This window comes from Rana temporaria, chromosome 1, assembly GCF_905171775.1.
Source record: "Rana temporaria chromosome 1, aRanTem1.1, whole genome shotgun sequence".
NCBI lineage: Eukaryota > Metazoa > Chordata > Amphibia > Anura > Ranidae > Rana > Rana temporaria.
Window position 1 is genome coordinate 334483804 of NC_053489.1, and position 20251 is coordinate 334504054.

At 44.5% G+C, this 20251-nt stretch overlaps 1 protein-coding gene across 1 annotated transcript in view; it reads left to right on the plus strand.

Moving 5' to 3' along the window:
- Positions 1-1002: 1002 nt before the first annotated feature.
- Positions 1003-20251, plus strand: part of NCBP1 (nuclear cap binding protein subunit 1) — a 72114-nt gene continuing 52865 nt past the window's right edge. The window contains exons 1-5 of the mRNA XM_040361084.1: positions 1003-1273; positions 6454-6542; positions 6975-7075; positions 15643-15799; positions 16063-16170. Of these exons, the coding sequence (XP_040217018.1) occupies positions 1240-1273; positions 6454-6542; positions 6975-7075; positions 15643-15799; positions 16063-16170 (489 nt within the window). The 5' untranslated portion in view covers positions 1003-1239. The remainder of the gene's footprint in view (positions 1274-6453; positions 6543-6974; positions 7076-15642; positions 15800-16062; positions 16171-20251) is intronic.

Below are 20251 nucleotides of genomic sequence, written 5' to 3' on the forward strand. Positions count from 1 at the left end.
GCACCTACAGGTAAGCCTCGTGATTGACGGCCGGCTATGGCGCGTCGCGCTTCACGAAAATAGCCGGAGTAGGTCTCGGCTCTTCCCGGCGCTATACAGCACCTGCGCACAGACATCGGAGCTGACTGCGCAGGCGCCGTGAAGAGCAAACACCTATTTTGGCTATTAGGCTTACCTGTAGGTAAAATTGGTTGTAAAGGGTTTATAACCACTTTATGAAGAGCCAATGTTGATTAAAGCGGGGGTTCTCCCTAAAATAATTGTTTTTTTTCTAGCATCTCATTCAGCATTGTAGCGTGAGCTACAGTATGCCTTTATATATTTTTTTGGCGCCATACTCACTGTGTAATCGCGTAGTAAAGTTTCAGGGGAATGGGTGTTCCTATTCAGAGGGCTCGTGATTGACTGCCGGCTATGGCGCGTCACGCTTCACGGAAATAGCCGAAATAGGTGTTTGCTCTTCACGGCGCCTGCGCAGTCAGCTCTGATGTCTGTGCGCAGGTGCCGTATAGCGCCGGGAAGAGCCGAGACCTACTCTGGCTATTTTCGTGAAGCGCGACGCGCCATAGCCGACCGTCAATCACGAGCCCTCTGAATAGGAACGCCCATTCCCCGCGGGGAGTCTGAAATTTTACTACGTGATTAAACAGTGAGTACGGCGCCAAAAAAAAATATAAAGGCATACTGTAGCTCGCGCTACTATGCTGAATGAGATGCTATAAAGTTGTTTTTTAGGGTGAAACACCACTTTAAGAGACTGAAATTCCACATTAGTTCTGTCCAATTGGGGACATTTCTCTTACTCTCTATCCCTGGGACATTCATAAAATATATAGGCAGAGCAGTTGTTACTAAGAAGGGTAGGCACTGACACCAATAATAAGCATGCCTTTCCACAGCAACATCTGCTCACATCGAAGTTCTGCGCTTTACACACGCTCCCTGAGAGAACAGGCCTCCCGGAAGTTCACACCCCCTAAAACCATAGACACGTCAACCTAGTGCCTGGCAAGAACGTCTCTCTGCCTGGCCTCCCGTTCTGCGAGAACCGGAAGCGGCGTCCTACAGCCCGTGCACGCTTCTCTCTTTGGTGCCTCTGGAGTAAGTGCCAGAAAGCGGCCGGCCAATCAGAGTGGGAAATCCGTTGAAGCCCTCGCGAGATTTTCTCGTACTCTTGCGCCTTTCGGAGCCGAGCTCGTCCGCTATCTGTTCAGAGAAGTCTAGAACCGGGGAGCAGCCATGTCTCGGCGGAGGCACAGCGATGAGAGTGATGGTGAGAGACTGTATGAGGAGGGAGGGGGGCCGCGCCGCGCTGCGGGAGCTGCGCGTGGTGGGGCTGCGGAGTGTTTGCTATGTGAATAAACGCAGCTTGTAGCTGTCTGTTGTGGGACTACAAGTCTCAGCATCCTTTGTAATAAACAAAGCTACTACTGTATGGGTTCCACTAATTCAAAGCGCAGTATATTGGGCACTGGATACAGCAATACACATTGAATGAAGCTTCTTATGGGTCCAGTGGTGTAAATCCAAACATGGGTGTATCAATTTATTCTCCAAATATGCGAGGGGGGGGGGGGATTCTGCCAAAAAAAAAATGCCCTTAATGTTGCGTATAAACATGTTTATGCACATATGATGTAAATGCATTCTTCTGGCCTCTAGTTCTGAACATTGAAGTGCATAAACGCTCATGCCTGTGTATGTTTACGCAGGTGTATGCATAAATTATGCTCCTCTGCAGCTCTGCCTTTTTTTTTTTTCTTTCCTTTTTTATGCCCTTTAAAATGTGCTTTTTTAACCCTGGTTGCATTTTGACATGCAATTTGACAAGTTAAATTGGCGGCATTTGCCGGCAATGACACCGTCCTAATCGGTGCAACGCTTTATCTGCGGCACTGATTTAAAAAAGTAGTTTATGTACTACTTTTTGCAATATTGTCCCATCGACTTACGTTTACATCTGTGCAGAAACCTGCACAGGTGTCTCTGTAATCGCAGCCGAAATCGGGACCAACTAGCAGGCGTGAAATCGTGATTTCAGCGTAACTCGCACAACCTCATTCCCGCAGCTCAGTGTGAACCTGGGCTTAAAGGAGTTCTCTGACCTAAAACTTTTAACCCCCGCTGTGCCCGGGCTGTAAAACTATACAAAATAAACTTTCACTTACCTGCCTACAATCCCCCGTTGTTCCGATATCGCCGTCCCGTTCTCCGGTCCCGGTCTGTTCCACTTCCTGCGGGTCGGTGACTCACAGTGCGCTCAGCCTATCAGCGGCCGCAGCAATGTCCCGTCGCGGCCGCTGATGGGCTAAGCGCACTGTGAGTCACCGACCCGCAGGAAGTGCAAGAGACCGGGACCGGAGAACGGGACGGCGATATCGGAACAACGGGGGATCGTAGGCAGGTAAGTGAAAGTTTATTTTGTATAGTTTTACAGCCCGGGCACAGCGGGGGTTAAAAGTTTTAGGTCAGAAAACTCCTTTAACCTGGAACTTCACTCTATTCAACCACTAAAGCGTCTCTCCCTGAGCAGGCCACTTTTTTGCGATACGGCACTGTGCTACTTTAACTGACAATTGCGTGATCTGTACCCAAATAAGATTTTAATTTTTTTTCCCACAAATAGAGCTTTCTTATGGTGATATTTGATCACCATTGCAGGTTTAATTTTTTTTTGCGCTATTAACCACTAGCCGACCAGCCGCCGCAGTTATACGGCAGCAGGTCGGCTCGGCTGCGCAAAATCACGTAGCTATACGTCATTTCGCATTCCAGCCTGCTCGCCCCTGGTGCCGACTCGCGCGATCACCGCCGGGCACCCGCAATCGCTCGTTACAGAGCGAAAACCGGGAGCTGTGTGTGTAAACGCACAGCTCCCGGTCCTGTCGGGGGGAGAAATGACTGATCGTATGAACAGAGATCAGTCATTTCCCCATGTCAGTCCCACCCCCTTCAGTTAGAACACACACAGGGAACATAATTAACCCCTTCCTCGCCCCCTAGTGTTAACCCCTTCCCTGCCAGTGTCATTTTTATAGTAATCAATGCATTTTTATAGCACTGATCGCTATAAAAATGCCATTGGTACCAAAAATGTGTCAAGTGTCCGCCATAAGGTCGCAGCACCGATAAAAATCGCTGATCGCTGCCATTACTAGTAAAAAAATTTTTTTTTTTATAAAATAGCCATAAAACTATCCCCTATTTTGTAGACGCTATAACTTTTGCGCAAACCAATCAATAAACGCTTATTGCGTTTTTTTTTTTTTTTTACGAAAAATATGTATTAGAATACGTATCGGCCTAACCTGAGGAAATTTTTTATTGTCACCATTTTTGTTTATAGCGCAAAAAATAAAAACGCAGAGGTGATCAAATACCACCAAAAGAAAGCTCTATTTGTGGGGGAAAAAAGGATGCCAATTTTGTTTGGGAGCCACGTCGTGCAATTGTCAGTTAAAGCGACGCAGTGCCGAATTGCAAAAAGTGCTTTGTGCTTGTGTCGTCCTCCGCCCCCCCCCCCCCCCATTCCAGATCTGTCAGGATGGAGAGTGGAGGCTCCTTCCTTTTTCTGAATGCAAAGTCAGTAATCACTGACTGTCCATAACTGAGCATCGTAAACTTTGTTTTCTCCTGTCCATTCATATTTAGTGCAGCGAAGGTTGCAGAGAAAGGAACTGGGAAAGCTGTGTCCTCAGTCCCTCTTCCTGTCTCAGAGGAGATGTCAGGATCTGTTTTAGACTCCCTGGTATCTCACCAAAGCCCCCCCCCCCCCCCAACAGTGCTGATGAATAAAGAGGAATAATTATAATATTTAAGGTTGCATTTAAAAAAAAAATAACCGACTGCATATTAAAGCAGAATTCCACCCAAAAATTTAACTTCTGCTTTAAGTGGAGGTGACCCCCTGACATGCCACATGTATTTTTTGGGGGGGAATACCCTCTTTTTAAAGGCATCCAGCTCCCACTTCCTCCCGTAGCACTGCGGTGCCGAAAGGAAGTTCACCTCGGACCCCCCCTCCAATCTTCTAGGACACGTCCCAGAAGAAGATTGCCTGGCCATTTAGTGTGCAGTGCGTGCCCGGCTGTGAAGCCACAGCTGGGCGCCCACAGTTAAAATGCCGCAGAGAGGATGGGGAGAGGTGCGAGCCTTTGTTCGCCCGCTTCGCTGGACCGTGGGACAGGTGAGTGTCTGATTAAGAGCTAGCAGCTACATTTTTTTGTAGCTGCTGACTTTTAAATGGGTGGAACTCCGCTTTAATAGATTTTATTGGACAATTTAAGCAGTCTTCAAACAGGTTTAATTCTTTTATATAAATTTGTAAATATCAAATGTGCAAATGCAGGATTTTTAAAGTATAACCAAAATGGAAATACGTTTTGCTGATAGAGTAGAGGAAGCATAACACTGTGTTGGATTTTTTTTTTTTAAGTCATCTGTTTCTCAGGGAGATTCCCTACACTCCTCCTGTAGACTCAACAGAAAGTGAGAGGATATCTTTCCAATGTGAGGGAAATTCCCTCTTCGTTGTAACAAACAAGTGCCCCCATTGCAAGAGTTCTCCTCTATTCCTGTTCTGGGGGAAACTCAACATTTTGGCTTTACCCTCTTTCATACCCAGTGACATTGGTGAGAAGGATAATTCGAGAATGAATCACTGTAATAGGGACTCTTGCACCGATTAAAAAAAAAAAAATCTGAAAGTGGTTCTAATCTATTGCCACTCTATCCAAGTCTAAAGTTTTTCAGCTGTGCCAGATTAGCAGTCCCTCCCACATAAAAACCCAGCAGTGGTGAGGGCAAGGATGGGGCCTTTAGGGCAGGGTTTGACAAATTTTCTTGGAATCTAGGAGCCAGATAAAAAAGTTAGGAGCCAGAAAATGCGCCCGTCCCGCCAAGCTCGCGCACAGAAGCGAACACATACGTGAGTAGCGCCCGCATATGTAAACGGTATTCAAACCACACATGTGAGGTATTTTGCTGCGATTGGTAGAGCGAGAGCAATAAGTCTAGCCCTAGACCTCCTCTGTAACTTAAAACATACAACCTGTAGAATTTTTTTAAATGTCGCCTATGGAGGTTTTAAAAGGTAAGTTTGTCGCCATTCCACTAGCGGACGCAATTTTGAAGCATGACATGTTTGGTATCAATTTACTCAGCGTAACATTATCTTTCACAATATAAAAAAAAATTGGGCTAACTTTACTGTCTTATTTTTTTATAAATACAGTGTGACAAAGTATTGCAACGACCACCATTTTATTCTCTAGGGTGTTAGAATAAAAAATATATATTCTCATTAGAGGGAAGGAGATGGCACATTAGAACTGCTTTTACTTGTAATGCCAACAGCCACCACAAGATCGCGCCAGATCACATAAGGAAGCTTAGGCCTGCAGAAGGCCGCAAAGCCGCGGCCTCAATTACCGGCGGGCCCACCGCGATCGCACTGCGGGGGAGGTGGCGCACAGACACACAGGATCCTGTGTCACCGTGCGCCCCCGCCGGCCGGCAATTCAGGCCGTGGCTTTGCGGCCTTCTGCAGGCCTAAGCTTCCTTCTGTGAAGGCTGCAAAGCCGCGGCCTCAATTACCGGCGGGCGCCAGGTCACAATTTCTCGTCGCAATTGCGACTGGGTGCCCGGATTTTGTCGAGCCCTGCTTTAGGGGAGTGTAGTTGCCAGGGGGTTGTGTAGTATACTGATTGGCTCACTACTTACAAGCACTCGGCTGTGTTATCGCACTGATAAGCAAGCAACCTTTGATGCTGTGCTACCTGTCAGTGGTTCTGTGGGATCTCTTGGGTGGTAAGAGAAGGACAGATTGGGAGATGCACAAAGTACCAAAATGTTGCTCCCATAATGCTTATTGTGTTTTCAGCAGTTGTAGACCTCCAAAAGCTTGTCATGAAAGATCAAAGACCATTTCTGGGCAAATAAGGAAAAAAAAAAAAAATGCAAATTTGTGTCTAGGGAAACAATATATGGAGACATACCCAAGCCTTCGCTTCTCCTCAGAGCTAGACCGGTCCCTGCAGCTTCTGCATCTCCATGCTCTTGCAGTCTGGGGTCCTGACATTATCAAGACTAGAGCAGGGTCCATATGTCCTTGGGAACTTTCTCGGTACTAAAAAAAAATGCATAGCATTCTCACTTGTCAGTGTTTTTTCAACTCGTCTGCTTTTACTGCAAAGGCCATGTATTCCCATAATCATATAGTAGTCAGCAAGAGGATGCTTTTTGTTTTTTTTAATTGCTTAGAAAATATAAAATGCATAATTTCAGTTATTAATTTATTTTTTATTTTTTCCACCCTCCTGTATTTTGTAAATTTTATTTTGAATAGTCTATATAATTTGCCTGTCCTGCTTTCTCTACTGTAAATTTGAATTGGACACTTTGATAGGAAAGCATCATGGTCCTGAATGCACCTGTTTTTGTCTTTGCACACAGGAGGACAACCTCACAAAAGGAGAAGAACATCTGAACCACTTGAAATAGAAGGGCGCTTGGAGTCATTGATATGTAGAGTTGGAGAGAAGGTATACATTTAGATCCCAACCTAAACCCTCCCTACCCCCCAAAAAAATTGGGCCCAAAAATAACCACACAAATCGGGTCTCCTACGCACAAAAACGGTGATTGCACTACACATATAGGATTTTACGCCTGAGTGAGTGCAATAAATCTAGTCCATTGTGCACAAATAAACGTATGACCTCTAGGGGCTTTTAAACGATAGTTTACTAAAATAAAGGTTACTAAAGTTTGGTGGGTTGAAATTCCAGTGGTAGGTTATATTTCTGTTGGACTCCAGGGTGTTTTAAAATTGTATCTGATAGCTAAGATGTTTTTATTTTTTTCTTAAATGGAAGATTTTAGAAAAGAAAAACAAATTATTTTGCTAATTATGCAGTATTTAAGATGTGGCTGTGTTAACTGTATATCAAACGTTGTGGTCTGTTTTTTGTCAGAGCTCATCATCGCTGGAAAGTAACTTGGAGGGCCTTGCTGGTGTCTTGGAAGCTGATTTACCAAACTATAAAAGTATTATCTTAAGAATCCTCTGTTCAGTGTAAGTGTGTCCTCCATTTTTGGAATGATTTCTAAAATCAGGTGTTTAAGTTTTGTTTCCTTTCAGCTGGCCTCTGTTGCACCATAAACCAGGAATATGGTTAAAGCGGGGGTTCACCAGAAAAACAAATTTTTTAACATTAGATTGAGGCTAATTTTGGGTAGCACAATCGGGTGTTTTTTTTTAAAATCAATGCAGTACATACCGTTTTAGAGATAGATGTTCTCCGCGGCTTCCGGGTATGGTCTGCGGGACTGGGCGTTCCTATTTGATTGACGGCCTTCCGACCGTCGCATACAGCGCGTCACAAGTTGCCGAAAGTAGCCGAACGTTGGTGCGCAGGCGCCGTATAGAGCCGCACCAACATTCGGCTTCTTTCGGCAACTCGTGACGCGCTGTATGCGACGGTCGGAAGGCTGTCAATCAAATAGGAACGCCCAGTCCCGCAGACCATACCCGGAAGCCGCGGAGAACATCTATCTCTAAAACGGTATGTACTGCATTGATTTTTAAAAAAACACCCAATTGTGCTTCCCAAAATTAGCCTCAATCTAATGTTAAACATTTTTTTTTCAGATGAACCCCTGCTTTAATGCATTTGTACTTGTGCTGCTTCATTAATCTAAAAAAATTCACACAGAATTTTTCATTAATTGGTAATTCTGTTCTAACTAGCTTATAATAAAACCTGTACATGTAGTAACACATTTATTTTTCATACATCATGGGACACTAATATTCCTTACCTACTGGGTTATACTTCATCATCCGGTTTATGGACACTGGTAGACCAATGGTCTTTAGACAGAAAGTGATCCTGTATATAACCCCTCCCATACAGAAAGTTACTTGGATGGCACGGTTGTTTGAGCTCTCTAAGCTCCAGGTCTCTAGTCCCACAAACGGTTCTTAAACGAATCAAGGGATTGACCGATTGGATCCATTTGACATATGCTTAGATAAATGGTACCCCAGCCTCGCAAAGAAGATGCAAGATCCTGTGAGGTGTTGCCTGTAATGTGGCCTCCGGGCGATGGACCCTGCGAAGTGGAATCCTGGACACTACAGCGCTATGGCATTCCTGCAGGGTGCTGTACAGGTCCAAGGGAGTGAAAACATGAAAAGGGTACCCAGTCCTTAAAGGGCCTCAAGTGACAGGAACCCACCATGAAGGGTGAAGATTGGGCTATTAGTTTCTAAGCTGCCCTGCGCCTGGATGGGTAAGTGAAACGCACTTATTGAGGGATGTCCCAGTGATTGTAACAATCAGTCAAGCCATCTAGAGGCTGGACATCTGTGTGCAGTGAACATATGGGGGAGTTTTTGGGCTAGCTGTGGGTGTTTGCAAAGTGTATTTTTTGCTTGTCTATTTTTTCTTTTTTTTTTTTAACCTGTATAATGGCACACGTGCATTTGCAGAAGCGGCGCTGGACTTTGTTTGGCGGCCATAACGCATGCGGCTTCGCTGCACAGTAGCCTTATCTGGTCGTGCGAAGATTCGCTAATGTATAGGAATACAGTTACGCCCGTCCCCATGAATGTTCCAGCGCACACCCAGCTTATTTAAGCTGTGTAGGCCAAGCATGCAGTGCTTCCAGAAGGCAGCAGTGGGACACAGAACAGACTCTTAACGGACACTTGCAGTGGTTCATTTCTCCTTACCTGGGTCACGTGAGTCACCAAGTATTGCTTGGCAGGCTATGGTGCTTAGCCGGATTGTTGCATACTAGCTTGACGAGCCCTATTAAAGGGTCTCCATTCTGAGATGTGTTAAATCTACACCCAGGTACTCCACTTTTTGTGACTAGTAAATGCCTTCAAAAAAGAGGAGCGGGACTACCACTACAGGGAAGGGCACATTGATGTCATCAGTAGTTCTGATGAACCTTGTCGTATCCCCTGAAAGACCAGAGGCTTCCGTGCAATTTGATCCACTGCGCCTATCTGGTATTGTGCCTACAGTTAACGCAGATGCTTCACCCCCTTATCACCAGCGATGAACTGTCCTCAGCCCTAGCCGGGTTGCATGAGTGGCAAGAAGCGTGACATATCCCCCCCCTCCTCGAAGCCTCCTAGTCTGGAGCAGGAATGGGTTGAGGCTGGGGAAGAGCTAAAAGCTCAGTATTCAGTGGAGTGCCTGTCGGATGAGCCTGCTTCTGAGCAATCTGGACAAAAGGAGATCCAGTTGATGCCTGCCTGCCTGCCTCAGTCGCAGAGGCTTTCATCCTGACTCTGACCGAAATGTTCGTTCTTCCTTTAAGTTGCCTCTTAAAAAGCAGAGGTGACTGAGCCCCCTGGTCCTCTTGGGATCCCTGAGGCCTCTTCAAGCCGCACAGGCTTTCCCCCCCTACACCCCCTGCTGGAACAGGTGGTTTATGCTGATTGGGAATATCCTGACAGGATTTTTGTTCCCCTTAAGGTTTTCCTTTTTTTAAATCCCTTAGATCAATGGTTCATTAAGAATTGGAGCATGCCAGCCGTAGATGCATCAGTCTCTTCCTTAAACAAGAACTTATCTCATCCAGTGGATAATGCACAGTGCTTGAAAGACCCTGTTGACAAGAAATTGGAGTCATTATGAAAGGCTTCCTTTTTCTTTGACCAGTTTAGCTATTCAGCCAGCTGTTGCAGAAATTGGTATCTGCCAGTCCATGAAGGATCAGGTCAGACGGCCTGATAGGCCTTACCAGGGGGATGATCTGCCTGAAAGTAAGACATATATTACTCAAGCACTGTGTTTTGCTATTGGCTTCTTTTAAAAAGCATCCTGTACAGCAGGTTTTTCATTTTGGCTCTCTTGTCTGTACATATGCACAGACTTTTGTGGCTTAAGAACTGGTCAGCCTGGCTTCCTTATGAAAAATTTTCATGTTTCTCTTTTCAGGGGGAACGTTTATTGGTGATCGTTTGGATGAATATATCCAAAAGGTTTCCCGGAGGGAAGAGTTTTTACTTTTTGTGAAGAAAAGCACCAAGCGTCCCTCGTTTCAAACTTCAGGGACTGCTTCCTCAAATGTCTCAGCGCCAAGGCAGTTCCGCCACCAACAAGTTGCTAGGGCCAGGGTCAAGCGCCAAGATTCTTCTAAACCCCAGCACCAAGCCCTCCTTTTGAGGAGACCCCCCCACTCTATCGGGTGGGGAAGGCTGCTGCACTTTGCTGGCATTTGGAGAACAATAATTCAGGACGAGTGGGTCACCTCAATTATATCCCGTGGTTACAAGCTGGAGTTGCCCCTCCAGAGGTTTTTAAGATCTAGCGTTTGGATCTTCTAAAAAGATTTATTGCTTCAGGCACTACATAATTTAGTGCATCATGGAGTGATTATACAGGTTCCTGTATCCAAAGGAGCAAAACTGTTTTACGGTTAAAAACCAAATGGCATCACAGGGTCCATTTTTGGACCCAAGATCTCTGAACCAGTATCTACTAATCCAGTCCTTTCCAATGGAGTTTGTCCGCTCATTTGCAGCCTCGTTCCAGATGGAAGACTTTTTAGCCTCCATCGATTATATAAAGGACGCGTAATTGCACATACCTAGCTTTCAGCCTCAATGTTCTTGCTATTTTTATTTTATTTTTTTGCCGTAGAGGAAAGTCCTTTTCAGTTTGTGGCGCTACCCTTCGTGCTTGCTACATCTCCTCGAGTGTTCACAAAGGTCCTAGCACCAGTACTGGGTCTTTTAAGGGTTCAAGAGGGATCCTAGTGCTCAGGTACCTGGACGTCCTGCTCAGAAATCAGTCACTGCAGGCTCTACAACAGAGCATAACATCTAAAGTGCAGCATTTGGAAAGCTTGGGCTGGATCATAAATACCGATAAGTCAACCTTGAGACCAGCTCAGTCTATAGTATTTAGGTCTGATCCTAGATAAAGTCAAAGCAAGTGTATTCTTGCCAACCACAGGGATCTGTGGCCTGAAGAATCTGGTGCGCCAGATAAGGGGCACCAGACAACCCTCCATTTGGCGCTGTATGAGTCTTCTAGGGAGGATTGTATCTTCCGAGGTGTTGCCCTATGCACAGTTCATTCCAGGCCTCTAAAACAAGACACCTTGTTGGCTTGGAACAGGAGAGGACAAGCCCTGGATTATCCAATGTGCTTATTTCCTCAAGCACACCTGAAGCCTAAATTGATGGCTATAGTTTCAGAACCTGCAAAAGGGAAAATTCTTTCCCCTCCGGTAACTTGGAGAGTACCAACCACATATGCCAATCTCTCAGGCTAGGGAGCGACCCTAGAATGGCCGAAAGCTCAGGGGAAATGGTCAAGGACAGAACAGATCCTGGACATCAATGTCCTGGAATTATGGGCAGTAAGACTGGCCCTATTGTCCTGGACGGTGGAGCTTCAGGATTGCCCTATCGGGGTTCAGTCTGGCAATGCCACTGCAGTGGCTTATATAAACCACCAAGGCGGTACCATGAGTCATTCAGCTCTGAAGGAGGTGAACCACATACTAGCCTGGGCAGAGGGACATGTGCCAATTTTATCGGCAGTCCCATATCCCTTGGCTATTACCTCGGCTAGAAGGGTTTTGGAGTTGGCTCTTTCATGCAGGGAACCGTACTTAAAGCGGGGGTTCACCCTATATAATTTTTTTTTTTTTTCCCTCTAGCATTAAATTCGGCATAGTAGCGCGAGCTACAGTATGCCTGTCTGTATTTTTTTATCCCCGTACTCACTGTGCTATTGTACATTGAAGATTCCGGGGAATGGGCGTTCCTATGGAGAGAGAGAAGGTGATTGACGGCCGGCCCTGGCACGTCACGCTTCTCCGGAAATAGGCTTGGCTCTTCACGGGGCCTGCGCATAGCCTGTGCGCAGGCGCCGTGAAGAGCCGAGACCTACTCCGGCTGTCTTCGGGGAGCATGACGTGCCAGAGCCGGCCGTCAATCATCCTCCCTCTCCATAGGCACGCCCATTCCCCGCGGTAATCTGAATCTTCAATCTACAATAGCACAGTGAGTACGGGGATAAAAAAAATACAGACAGGCATACTGTAGCTCGCGCTACTATGCCGAATGTAATGCTAGACTGTTGTTAAGGAGGGTGAACCACCGCTTTAATTCCTCCACAACAGTCTTGTTACGACCTGTTCTATCCTTTTTGCCAAAACTGGTGTCAGCTTTTCATTTAAATCGGGATGTTTTTGCCTTTTTATTTTTTTTCCCTTTCCGCGGAAGAGAGACAACTGCATTCTTTGGACGTTGTCCTGGCAGTCGGTTTATTTGTCTAGATCTGCGGATATCTGATTATCCGACTCCTTTTTTGATTTACCGAATGGACAGGCGGCTTCCATTGCCAATTAGAGGTTGTAAAGGAAGACATTTTTTTTTTCATAATGAGCATCTTTTACCTGCAGACATTCCTCTTTTCACTTCCTCATTGTTCGTTTTTGCTCAGAAGTTGCTCTATTTCTTCTCTCTTTTCACTTCCTGTTTGTCTGATTGTTACTCACCACCATTAAGGGAGGCTTTACTGCGGTGGTCACTGACGTGCTTGCCCCCTCCTGGGAACTACACGTGCGGCAGGACGCTCTCTACGTGTTGGAGACTTCAAGGAGGTGGGAATTACTGGGCGTGCCGCAATGCATACTGGGAAATGTAGTTCTTACATGAACGAGCACCGCAAACGGGAAGTGAATGAGAGAATAGAAACTAGAACGCCAGAGGTGATATAGATGAAGGAATTTAATAGGTTTTTACTTGTTTTTTAACAGAATCATTACACTATTCTGTCTGTCTACCTTGCAGACATTAATTTTAGGCAAAAAATTGTTTTCCTTTACAACTCCTTAAGTTCGTCGGTTGGTCCCGTCAATTGGTCATTCAGGCCTATGGTCTAAAACGTAAAGCTCCTCCCTTTAGGGTGAGAGCTCGTTCTACCAGGGGTGTATGAACCTCCTGGGCTTTTCGCCATTAGGTATCTGGCTCAGATTTTTAAGGCTTCTACCTGGTCTTCAGTGCATACGTTCACAAGATTATATCAAGTGGATGTTCGAACAGTCAAGGTTTCGGCCACAGTGTACTGCTGGCTGCTATATAAGATCTGATGGCTATTGTTTGGCAGGGTGTATCCCACCCCCTCAAGGCTATTGTTCTGGGACATCCCAGTAGGTGATGAATATTAGCCTAACTCTGTGTCCCATGATGTACTCCAAAAGGATTTTACATGTATGGAATGGTAAGAACCTCCTTTCAGGTTTTAGTGCAAGGATTTAGTGCTATCTGAGGACTCTTCATTTCTTGTCCCTGTGACAAATTGTCAGACAGAAAAGTAGAAAAATCTCCAACGGGGATACAGATGACCACAGATAGCAATAAAGTCTTTGTAGATCAGGTGAAACTGCTCCTGCCACTGCGAGCAGTACAGGTTGTTACTAGTACTAGTGATGCCAAGATAGGAGCAGCCGCATTAGGCCTAGACTGACACCCTGCTGTGTTTTTTATTTTTTTATTTTTTTTCTCATCCTAAAATGGCCAAAAACATTGTGCCGCTCGCCAGCCCTTCTCTCCCTCTTTGTCTTCTCCTCCTCGCCATTCTGGCTCTCTGCCTAATGATCAGTGGGTGTCGGTGGACATAGTCTGCGGTACCAGAAGAGCAGCTTCCACTGTGCCTACTCGGAGGGACGAGTCGCCCCCAGAAGTGTCAGATCACATACTAGGTACGTGATCTGGCCCAGAGTGGCTGCTCTGCTGCAGTATACAGTATTTCAAAAAAGTGAGTACACCCCTCACATTTTTGTAACTATTTTATTATATCATTGCATGTGAACACTGAAGAAATTACACTTTGCTACAATGTAAAGTAGTGAGTGTACTACTTGTATAACGGTATACGTTTTTGCTGTCCCCTCAAAATAACACACCGCCATTAATGTCTAAACTGCTGGCAACAAAAGCAAGTACACCCCTAAGTTAAAATGTCCAAATTGGGCCCAATTAGCCATTTTCCTTCCCTGGTGTCATGTGACTTGTTAGTGTTACAAGGTCTCAGGTGTGAATGGGGAGCAGGTGTGTTTAAATTTGGTGTTATCGCTCTTACTGGTCACTGAAAGTTTAACATGGCACCCCATGGCAAAGAACTTTGAGGATCTGAAAAAAAATTGTTGCACTACATCAGGGATCCTCAAACTACGGCCCTCCAGCTGTTGCGGAACTACACATCCCATGAGGCATTGTAAAACTCTGACATTCACAGACATGACGAGGCATGATGGGAATTGTAGTTCCTGAACAACTGAAGGGCCATAGTTTGAAGACCCATGCTCTACATAAAGATGGCCTAGGGGCTATAAAGATTGCCAAGACCCTGAAACTGAGCTTCAGCACGATAACCAAGACCATACAGTGGTTTAACAGGACAGGTTCCACGTAGGACAGGCCTCGCCAAGGTCGACCAAAGGCATTGGGAAATAGACGTATGAGTGCTGCCAGCATTGCTGCAGAGGTTAAAGGGGTGGGGTGGGTCAGCCTGCATAAAACTGATCTGTATGGAAGCCTCTTCTAAAAATGATGCACAAAGCCCGCAAGTGGTTTGCTGAAGACAACCAGACTAAGCACATGGATTACTGGAACCATGTGCTGTGGTCTGATGAGACCAAGATAAACTTATTTGGTTCAGATGGTATCAAGCATGTGTGGCGGCAACCAAGTGAGAAGTACAAAGACAAGTGTCTTGCCTACAGTCAAGCATGGTGGTCGGAGTGTCATGGTCTGGGACTACATGAGTGCTGCCGACACTGGGGAGCTATAGTTTGAGGGAACCATGAATGCCAACATGTACTGTGACATACTGAAGCAGAGCATGATCCCCCTCCCCTCGGAGACTGTGCCGCAGGGCAGTATTCCAACATAATGACCCCAAACACACCTCCAAGATGACCACCGCCTTGCTAAATAAGATGAGGGTAAAGGTGATGGACTGGCCAAGCATGTCTCAAGAACTAAACCCTATTGAGCATCTGTGGGGCATCCTCAGGTGGAAGGTGGGCGAGCGCAAGGTCTCTAACATCCACCAACTCTGTGGTGCCGTCATGATAGAGGGGGAAGAGGACTCCAATGGCAACCTGTGAAGCTCTGGTGAACTCCATGCCTAAAAGGGTTAGGGCAGTGCTGGAAAATAATGGTGGCCACACAAAATATTGACACTTTGGGCCCATTTCAGAAATTTTTACTTGGGAGCGTACTCACTTTTGTTGCCAGCAGTTTAGACATTGTACATTACATTGTAGTAAAGTGTCACTTCAGTGTTGTCACATAAAGATAAAATATTTACAAAAATCTGAGGAGTGTACTCACTTTTGTGAGATGCTGCATGTGTGGTGGGCAGTCGTAGTGGTTAACTCTGCAAGCAAACACTTTTAAGGCAGCTACAGAAACGGGTGGGTGTGCGTTTATTTTTATTTTTTTATACTAAATGCATAAAAGCTGACCATCATAAGCCAATTCTGTCAGTGTTAAATAGTTTGTCAACCCTCTACCTTCCCCTTTTGCTGGACACATATTTATATTGCATATTTTCAAGCCCATTTGTTTAAATATAATTCTTTATTTATTTGTTGCAGTTCTCGTTGTTTGCCAGAGAAAATGACTGTTTACACTACGTTGGTGGGATTGCTGAATGCTAGAAACTACAACTTCGGTGGGGAATTTGTAGAAGCCATGATTCGTCAGCTCAAAGAAACAATAAAATCCAATTTGTATACCGAAGCTTCTTACGTTGTAAGCAACTCTTCAAAATACCATTGACAAGCAAGATCTGTAGAATTTAGGCTAGAACTACACATGCCATCATCTTAGTAAAAGACGAAACTTGTTGGCAGTAACTTAAATCGGTGTGCTGCCAATGAGATGTCAATGATGTTATATCTTTAGCAAGAAATTAAAATGTTAATGCTTGTGTTTAAGAACTTTGTTGAATTTCATAGGAAATCTAACTCTATTCTATTTTCTGATTTTGTCTTTTTCACAATCTTGCCATACAGGTACGCTTCTTGTCTGATCTTGTGAATTGCCATGTTATTGCAGCACCTTCTATGGTTGCAATGTTTGAGAACTTTGTTGGGGTCACTCAGGAAGAAGATATACCTCAGGTAAATAATTTCATTCATGCTTATGAGAACAGGCAGTAATCTTGAGCTAAGATTAACCTCTTGGCACTGGTGCTTCCCTGCCCTTTAAATGAATTTCAGATGCTGGGAGGGGTTTATGATCATGTTAATGGCTGTCAAGGCAGTAATCACAAGTAGCGATTGAGAGCTTTGTTAGCTGCCGGTAACTTTGCAGAGAGCGTGCAGGGCTGGTACACAGATATGCTTTTTATATGTTCACTTTAATCATTTATGTTGAATGTTAAGGGAGGAAAAAACTTCCCCCTTGTATGTATTTGGGTTTCTGGCATGAATGCAGTATCTGCTCAGTAAGAGTCGCCCCCCCCCCCCCCCCCATATCATACCATATTTTAAATGTAATAGGTATATCCCTCCTTTGGTCTGCATCTATTAAGTGGCAGATTGACCCTACCACAGCATTAAAGGAAAACGCCACTTTAGTTAAAAGCCAAACGCAGAAATGTGGGCAAAGCTCTTTTGGCAATATTTCTCCTGTAGATCACAGGAGAGCACTTGGCTTTGAACTCCTGTTAAACAGATTCAGCCGTCAGCGGGCTAAAGCCCGCTGTCAGCTGACAGAGCCGGTCGGCTCTGCATTGATCCCCACAATAATGTTAGGATCTGACCAGTAGTTGGCCCAGCCTCTTGACGTGCTGCAGAGTGCCTGTGCCAGCCACTCCCACAGTCCTGCAGGGACAGAGCGGTGACTAACGGTCACAACATTGTGCTCAGAGTTGACCCGAGAACTGACTGATGAGCGAGCGTTTTTTGCTTTGTTCTCGGTGTAGCTAGCAGGGGACAGCTGCAGCCAAGTATCAATGCTGCACCTACACACGTGAGCATAATTTGTTAACTTTTGATTTTTGCACTTCTCTTTTAACATGGCAGATAAAACTGATACAAAGCCATTTTGCAATTTATTTAAAAAAATGCATTTCTATCGCAGTCTGCAGCCACCATTATAACTTTTTTTTTTTTTTTTTTTTTTTACTGTCCAAAAATTGAATGCAATATTTTAATGTAATTTCTTGCTTCAGTGATTGACTGATTTTTCTCAGTAATCTGCACTAGGATACAAGTAAACATTTAGGTATCCCCTGCATTAGGAATTTCTTTTTGGTGAGATACTCCCTACATTTTCACTAAAGGGATGCAGACAATTCAACTTTGCTCAGAACAATTTTATTCAAATGATGGTTATGATGAACCGGACCATAACATTCAGGTATAATTCTGTATTAAACCTAGTGGGGGGTGGACTGCAATTTTTTTAACAGGAAATGGCAAGGCTCTACACAGCAGCCTTCATTTTATGAATAAAAAATAAAAGATCAGTGTGGATTAATGTTGCAGTGCTGGGCAATATTACATAAACAGGGGTTGCAGTTTTATTCTCCACCTCCAGAGCGCTCTCTTCACTTTCCTCAAGATGTGGACCCACTGAGCTTACGGATGGTCAACAGCACATGTCCCAAAGGGGTATATCATCCGGGCAGACCTCCAACTAACCGATTATTCCCAGGGGTATGGATGGTGAGACAAACAAATCTAAGTGGTAACTAGTTGTAAAAGCTTTATTTTAAATAAAAATGGCTACTCACAAAGAACTTAAACATAAGCGCATTTCCAGAGCAGGCGCTGTGGTGCAAGAGATCCAAGACAGCAGGTCTGCCCAGATGATGTACCCGTATGGGACATGTGCTGTTAACCATTTGTTAGCTCGGTGGTCCACATCTTGAAGTGAGTGCTCTGAAGGTGGAGGGTTTATCACGTGGAATCTCTCCACTGCTTGCTGGGACCCTGCTAGTACTCCTTTCAAAAAATTTTTTTTTTTTATATATATTAGCACTATTTTTTATTTTTATTACTACTATGTCTTTGTGGATTATGTGATTATCTTCTGCACAGATGCTGCATTCATAGCATTTAGGTATTGGTGCTTGGTGATACTTTATACTTGCAGCTTTATGCTTTGATAATGGGAGTTTTCTGTAATTGGACAAGTAGTCTCCTAGTTTTTTTCTGGTGTGGTCTTTTGCCTTCAGACAGTAAACTGAAATGTACTGTGGGGACATAAATGTGTTGTGTACCAGTCATAAAAAATGTAACAGATGATAATATATGGGGGTGGTGGCGCTGTCTCTACACTTCCCTATATGTGACAGGAAAGGAATATAATAGTCAATGGTGCTTGGTGTATATAATAATGCCCAAAAATGTGCAAAAAGGATTCCTAGGGAGGGGGCAGCGGTCCCCTCAACAAATGCATACAATCTGGTGAAAAATATGTGTCATCTGCAAACAATCGGAGTGGAAATATAACAGTGAAAACCTGATACACCGAACTGGGTGACCACACTGGGTCGTAACAAATGATATTACAAATGTGTACAATGTGCAACCAAATATTAAATAAATTAAATGTTTATAAAAATAATTATAAAAATAAGGTGAAGTCCAGTGTTTAGACTTAGTACCCGACCTCAGTGAGGTACCACAAGTGCACAGTTCAAAATAAAATATTAGATAATCCAAAGAGTTTTATGACAACAGTCCGCATGCAGTTCGTTAAATAGCAACATGAATAAAATTGTTCATTCAAAAGTGCGCCTTGACTTGGTGAATGATCACAGTATGCCTTAGGTGATTACGCAGTGGTTATGGTGCGCCCCCTCCTGGGTCCCCACTCACCAGAGACACTCACCCCTGCAGGGGTAAAGTGCATATGTGTGTACACTGCAGCGACTCGTCAGCGCGACTCTCCCGTCCTTGGACTCTCCTTGCTGGTTCTCTCGTGCGGGTGACAGGGATCCCCTTAATAGTCCAGGCTCCTCCGGGAAAGAAGACAGGCTCGCATAGCGTAGTAGTTTTTTTTTAAAAAACAAGGTATTTTATTTGTAAGTAATACAGAAAAAATACAAAAATAAATAAAACAGAAAATAAACAATTGCCACAGGCTTTGATACAGGGATAAAAACTGTTAAAAATCACTGTCTGCAGTGTAGCAGACGTCCCAACACGGCACTCGTGCTCCAGTCAGGTGTCGGCACCAGCTTGGGAACGGCGTGCGTTCCACTAGCTTAACAGCTGGTCAACCTGGAAGTGCGTGTATCTGCTTTACGCACGTTTCGTAAAAACTTGTCTTCTGAAGCGGGTACACGCATACCTAAGCTTGCATTTTAAATAGGGGACGTCACCATGGAGCCTCCCTCCCACAAAAAGGTGTTATCCAATCCGGAATTTCAAAGGTTTTCCCATCGAATGTGGACTATTTTAGCAGGGGCCCTTGGGTTCTCTAGGTTTCATGCCGACGCCCATTGCTGACAGTCCCTTAGCATAACTAAAAGTAGTTTATCAATCATAAAAAAACGGACTACAGTCCTATGTGTGATATATAATACCCATGTGATTATAAAAGTTGTGTGTGTGTGTGTGTGTGTGTGTATGTATGTGTAAACAGACAATAACCAATTACAGGGGTAATTTGCAGATTAGTGCATTATAAGGATGTAAGCGTATATGAATGTGAAACATTTCAGGTGATGGGGGTTAGTGCCCATAATATGTAGTACACATACAGATGTACGTATACTAAGGGAAAAAAGATAAGTTAATATGCCTCTGTTATATATCTGTCGATAGGAGGTTTAAGAAGAGGTGTGCCTATGTACAAACCGGGTATATAATCTACTCCTTCCAAGGTCATGACAGTTAAAGTCAACCTAATCGGGGTAGGTGGGAAAGGTCTAAAGGGTACCATTACATAATGGTACCCTTTAGACCTTTCCCACCTACCCTGATTAGGTCCATCCATACTCTCTTCCTCCTGTATTTATTAATATCTGTTTATAATACTTAATACCAATGGGCTTTTCTCACTTTAACTGTCATGACCTTGGAAGGAGTAGATTATATACCCGGTTTGTACATGGGCACACCTTCTTAAACCTCCTATCGACAGATATATAACAGAGGCATATTAACTTATCTTTTTTTCCTTCGTATACGTACCTCTGTATGTGTACTACATATTATGGGCACTAACGCCCATCACCTGAAATGT